The sequence below is a fragment of the Dendrobium catenatum genome, unplaced genomic scaffold (assembly GCF_001605985.2).
Source record: "Dendrobium catenatum unplaced genomic scaffold, ASM160598v2 fragScaff_scaffold_134, whole genome shotgun sequence".
Lineage (NCBI taxonomy): Eukaryota > Viridiplantae > Streptophyta > Magnoliopsida > Asparagales > Orchidaceae > Dendrobium > Dendrobium catenatum.
The window spans coordinates 1,779,429-1,785,707 of NW_021318596.1; the positions used below are offsets into that span (position 1 = coordinate 1,779,429).

At 34.7% G+C, this 6,279-nt stretch overlaps 1 protein-coding gene across 1 annotated transcript; it reads left to right on the forward strand.

Annotated features, from left to right (window-relative positions):
• The first annotated feature begins 298 nt into the window (after positions 1-298).
• Positions 299-6,065, forward strand: LOC110094113 (serine/threonine-protein kinase rio2-like). Its single transcript, XM_028700632.1, is given in 14 exon segments — positions 299-701; positions 810-856; positions 940-1,010; positions 1,109-1,222; positions 1,336-1,511; positions 1,598-1,686; positions 1,807-1,924; positions 2,662-2,685; positions 2,687-2,735; positions 2,853-2,900; positions 3,083-3,189; positions 3,315-3,429; positions 5,515-5,611; positions 5,740-6,065. Coding segments are annotated over 12 exon segments (939 nt in total). The 5' UTR covers positions 299-617; the 3' UTR covers positions 3,327-3,429; positions 5,515-5,611; positions 5,740-6,065.
• The last annotated feature ends 214 nt before the right edge of the window (positions 6,066-6,279 follow it).

Here is a 6,279-nt window from a genome sequence, read left to right on the forward strand (position 1 = left end):
AGCAAGAACAATATTGTGAAAAATCAATAGGAATAATAATATTATTTAAGTATTATTTACACTATTACTTATATATTTAATAATTTCTATTTTAAATTGTATTAATTAAGCTAATTATACTAATTTTAATTACTATTTATTTAACTAAGTTAAATTAGATAATTAATTTATGCACTAATTATATTATTAATTATTTAATAAATTTACTTAATTTTTAATATTATAAATTATATTAATTAAGTTAACGTTAGTGCCGTTTAGGGTTTGCTTTTCATCTAGGGATTGCACGAGTGGCTTCTTCGGCTCCTTCGTTGTTGTTCGACTTCGCTCCTTCGACGACGTTCCCTATTCCTGTCGGATCGGAAGTTACGACATTTTGATCGGAAGTAGGGACGGGAGCTCCCTTTCGCGCGCTTCTTCGGCCAGAGAAACGGAAGATTTATTCCGCCGCGAGATTTACGTCGAGCGTAAATACCGTTTGGCAGGTTTTAGGCTAAATCCTGCCAAACAGCCCCTTTGTGACCACTGCCCAGGACTCGATCAGCCATTTAGTACGAACCACCGTAGTGAACTTCTTTTCATCGGCTCTGCGAAGATTACTTCCTCCTCAGCTCACAATGAAGCTCGATGTGGACGCTTTGAGGTATCTATCAAAAGAAGATTTCAGAGTCTTAACCGCCGTCGAGATGGGGATGAGAAACGTAACTTCGATTTCACTGTCTAATTTTTCGTGTACCCTTCAGTGTTCTCTCTGTCTCTGTTTATATATTCTTTTTTTTTTTTTTCTCATTCTTTTTAATATGTTTTAGCATGAAATTGTTCCCGCGGAGCTTGTTGAGCGGATTGCCGGCCTCAAGTAAACTCTTTCCTTGTAATTTAATTGATTTGATGCTTTGGAGAACTTGATTGAGATAATTTAACCAAAACTTGTAACTACAGGCATGGGGGAACCTACAAGGTATTGAGGAATCTTCTAAAACATAGGCTTGTACATCATGACTCCTCCAAATGTGAGTAATTCGGAGTCCCTTGCAAAACTGTTATTTGGATTCTGAATTTCATTTCATAGTGTGAAAGAATGTAATTTTTGCCTCGATTTTTTGCGCAGACGATGGATATCGGCTGACCTACCTTGGATATGACTTCCTTGCAATCAAAGCACTTGTCAATCGTGGAGTATTTTCTTCTGTTGGCAGGCAGATAGGTGTTGGCAAGGAATCTGGTATTTATTTCGTTTGTGATTTATTCATTTTTTCGCTGTTTTCTTTCAAAATTGGGTTTCTTATCGTTTGACGATGTTGCAACTGTATTTTATGCTTTGTTCTATTATGAAAGATATATTCGAGGTTGCCACTGAAGATGGAACGATTTTGGCTATGAAGCTGCATAGGTTGGGAAGGGTTTCTTTCAGGGCTGTGAAATCTAAGCGAGACTATTTGCTGCACAGAAGGAGCTATAACTGGCTATACTTGTCAAGGCTTGCTGCTCTCAAAGAATTCGCCTTTATGAAGGTGATTTTTTTTTATTAATACTTTAGGCACTAGGATTACTTCTCCTGTTCAAGCTGATTTTTTTTTATATAAATTTTCTGTCATAGGCTTTGGGAGAGCATGAATTTCCTGTTCCTCGTGCTGTGGACTGCAACCGGCATTGCGTTGTAATGTCTCTTGTCCAAGGTTACCCATTGTAGGTTATGACGTTATGTTTAGAATTTAAAATGCTTAATATTTATTTACTGAAATCTATGATTTTCCAACATTGTGGCATTTTATAACTATTTCTTTTATTTCTAAATTCTGACTGCAGAGTGCAAGTGAAGCAACTACAAAATCCTGACGAGGTTTTTGAGAGAATTATTGGGCTTATTGTTCGTTTGGCAGAGCATGGGCTTATTCATTGTGATTTTAATGAATTTAATATCATGGTACCTATGTTGATATTTAATTATTAAATTATGCTTTAAAGGCTTACTGCATTTTGTTCATCATGCTTTTCTTCTTTACCTATATTCATACTACTGAAGTACTGCTTGAATATCTTAAATTTTTATTAGTTTTCTCGTTTCCTGTTGTTCAACACTGCTCGGTTTTAGGTTGGTGTCTAATTTGGGAAGGTGTGTGCAATATTGAAATTACATTCTATCAGTGATGCCAAACCAATGAGAAGAACCTTTATTGCAAATGTACACCTTAAAGGATGAGAGGTATATAAGAGATTTAGTTAGGAAAGTCTTTTGAGAAGAACGAGAAAGGTTTCTCCTAGTGGGAGGTGGGAGGTGACTAATAGATCTCCAAGGGGAAGAAGGGGGTTTTGCGAATTTCAAGAGTAGGGGAAGCAATTTGAATTCATAATGTAAAGCTAGTTCATGTTTAAGCCACTCATTATTGCAAAATGTGCACAATAGAGAAAAAAAAAACACAGCATTAAACCATGAATAAACTAATAATCAAAATAGGTTGTTTTAGTTAGAGAGCTTGCAATTAGTAACCAACCTCTCAACTTTATTGCACCTTATTTTTTATATTTTATGCAATGAATTGACTTCTTACATGCTTTTTTTCTTCATTGCTTCCATATTATTTAATTGTTTCTTAGAGTTTAATTTTTTTTAGCATTAGATATAGGTATACATACATTTCACCTTCAATTATGCTCTTGCAGATTGATGATGAAGAGAAGGTCACCATTATTGATTTCCCTCAGATGGTGTCGGTTTCTCACCGTAATGCACAAATGTAACTTGTATTTTCCTTTTTTCCTCTGTTAAAATTTCTTTATGAATATTGTATCTGTTATTAATCTTAAAGCCATATGCCAGTATTGGAAGCTTTTTGAAGGAATCTATCTTTCAGGTACTTTGATCGAGATACCGACTGCATTTTCAAGTTTTTCAGTAAAAGGTTTGTAGCACTGGATTTAATATAGTTTTATTAACTTTTGATGTTGAGCTGATCTTATTTAGTTTATAATTCATGTGGTTTCTTCTTGACCATGCTTATTTTGTTGTGGCATTTTTCAAGGTTTCACCTTTCTTTTCATTATGATAAAGATGGTTGTGATGATTCTGATTCTAATCTTGAAGAGAATGGTAGGCCGTCATTTTGGTCCATAGAGAAGTCTGCTGGTTTCTTGGACAAGGAACTCGCAGCTAGTGGCTTCACAAGAAAGGATCAAGATGAAATTGAGAAGGTACATATGGAGCTTGATGAGCACCATTCATTGCTTGTTATTAATGTCAAATATAATTAGTAGTTTAATTGGATAAAATATCAGTTAAATAATTTAGTTTACAGATTTTTTTTTTTCATTTGCAGAAACTTGCATAGGATAATATTTTAGCCATCTGTATTACTTGACTGTGGATTCCTTCAGCGTTCAGCACCGGAGTTTATTCCAAGTTAAATGCTTTACTGAGCTGTTGTTAGACATGTAAGCCTATGTAGTTTATCTGCTTGATTTACTTTTCATGAGCATTTTTAGTCCTTTTTTCATTGAAATTATTGTTATAGTTTTCTTATCTATGGAAATTTTGCTTTAGTGTTTGGGTTTTGTAATTACTCACAGATAAATATTCATCCTATAATTGTGATTATATGAATGAAATTGGTTGACATAGCCTACAACTTTCCAGAAGGGGAAAAAAAACTACTCCGAAAAATAAATAAAATAAAAAATAAACATTGAAATAAATGGCAACATTTTTTAACAAAATATTCTTGTAAATTGAACGTAGGCTCGGACATATATTTATTGGATAATTGGATTGCCAATGAGGTTCAACTAGTCTCCCATTTAATGGATAATTGTCTTTCTTCAGAATTTCTTGAAAAATTTTTACCTGTGAATGGACCCATATGCGTGGTAGCTGTTGGGTGTAATAGATAGCCATCATATGTTTGAATTTTTTTCTTTTTATTATATTTTTCTATAATATAAAAAATATTAGTATATATTATTATTATTGATGCATCACCACAAATTATCTTTATTGGGCATGAATCTTGAGGCAAACTTAAAATCAAGTTGAAAACTTGTGAAATTAAATCTTGAACTATATGAACTCCGATTTCAGCAAACTTACAGTTGAACTGAAGACCTAAAGTGAATTTGAAAAGTTCAAACCATAGATTGGATGACCAAACGATTTCCAAATGTGACATGCTTATAGTCAATTGAGCGGCTTGATGAGACAAATCCAATGAGCCCAAGATCGTCAAATTTTGATGTAATTAAGACATTCGAATGTTTAGTAAACGGTCCACGATCAAGGGGATCAACATCGGTCGTCCATTCAAATCACTCCCAACATATCCTTGATCTTTTTCTTATTCACTAGTCATGCCACTCCTAAAAAATTATAAATAGGCCTCTTATTCTTCATTGAGAGAGACCCAAGTAAGGAATAGAATGAAGAACTCTCTTGCTACTAAACTCCTCATCGATCACCACTTAGCCACCGATCGTCACTGGCGAACCTCCGCAAACTGTTGCCGGACCACCAACTACTCACTTATCGTCGTCAGACTTCCACTTGATCTCCGACAGTAGTCATACTTCAACTCGACCGCTAACCGACATCGGTTTTACATTTTAATAACCGACCGTCCCCGGATTTTCATCTGATTCCTTTTCGTCGCTAGATTTCAGTATGTAGGTTCGACTATTGTAATATGATTGCCCGTAAGTTCAAGGAAGATTCAATTTTTGTAATTTATTCAAATACTAGTTGATCAATTTTGACTGGGCGCGGCACCGTGGTTTTTCCCTTCAAGGTTTCCACGTAAAAAATTATTGTGTTTCTACTCTTTATGTGTGTGAGCTGCATACTTATGCAACGCTAAGAGGCATAATTTTTCTACATTACCTTCATGAGTATTCTAGCCCGCAATAGTTTGGCGCCGTCTCTTTTTATATAGGAATCAGTCTATAAATTTGGAATGTCAAGCATCTGTCTCTTTTTATCTTGGTGGGGGAAACCCTGCTGGAGAAGGAACTTCAAGACCTTCCCTAGAAGATCGTATATGAAAGATGGAAGTAACTTAAAATGAGATCCTTCAACTTCTGTGAGAGGCTCTGCAACCGGTGTTAGCACAACATGAGGTGATTCATCTCCCTCAGAATCCGCTACTGATTGGAGATGTTTAACATGAGTAATTTCACTCAGTTCCCCCTCTCCTTCATTCAAGGATGCATCCCCCATCACGTCAAGATAATGAACTTGCTGATACAACAAGCTCTACCCATTTTTCACGCATAGATTGGTAACCTCGCATTCCTCTAGTTGTCGCCAAAGACCTAAATCAACCTCACGTTGTTGATCTCCCACATAACTGAAGCCATCCTTGGGACTTTCATGAGTCATCACTCTTAACTGAAGCCATCCTTAGGAACCTGGTATATTTTATATCATATGTCTAGGTATTTACGTATACTATTTTAATATTACTGATTGTTCTTATATTATGATAAAGATGGTTGTTATTATTCGGGTTCTAATTTTGAAGAGGATGGTAGGCCATCATTTTGGTCCATAGAGAAGTCTGCTGGTTTCTTTGACAAAGAACTCGCAGCTAGTTGCTTCACAAGAAAGGATCAAGATTAAATTGAGAAGGTACATATGGAGCTTGATAAGCACAATTCATTGCTTGTTATTAATTTCAAATATAATTAGTAGTTAAATTGGATAAAATATCAGTTAAACAATTTAGTTTACAGAAAATATTTTTTTTCCATTTGCAGAAACTTGCAAAGGATAATATTTTAGCCATCTGTATTACTTGACTGTGGATTCCTTCAGCGTTTAGCACTTAACTTCATTCCAAGTTAAATGCATTACTGAGCTCTCACATCAACATGGAAATAGTAAGAGGACCATCTCTCTTTCTCAAGCTTTTGCCCATTTGGTTATTGAAATATCTGAAATGGCCAACTTCTCAGCTACGTACAAGTATAAATAATTAGAACAGGTGAACTTTTGTTTTTACATAATTATAACCTCAGAAGTGTGTGCATTTTCTTCTTTATATAAGAAAACATAATTAAATTATTATTCTGACAGATGAACATATTTTTCTTCTCGTAGAGTTTGCAGAATTAAGATATTAATTATTGGCAGTGCTTCACAAATATGTCAAGGTTTGTAGATCCAGAAAACTCTTCAAACTGTCAGATGACTCAGATTAGACCCACACGATTTAATTTCAACTGTGAAAAAAAGTTATTAAAACTGTGCTTCTTTAAACAATCAAAATATTTAAGTAAAATACATATTGATTTTTT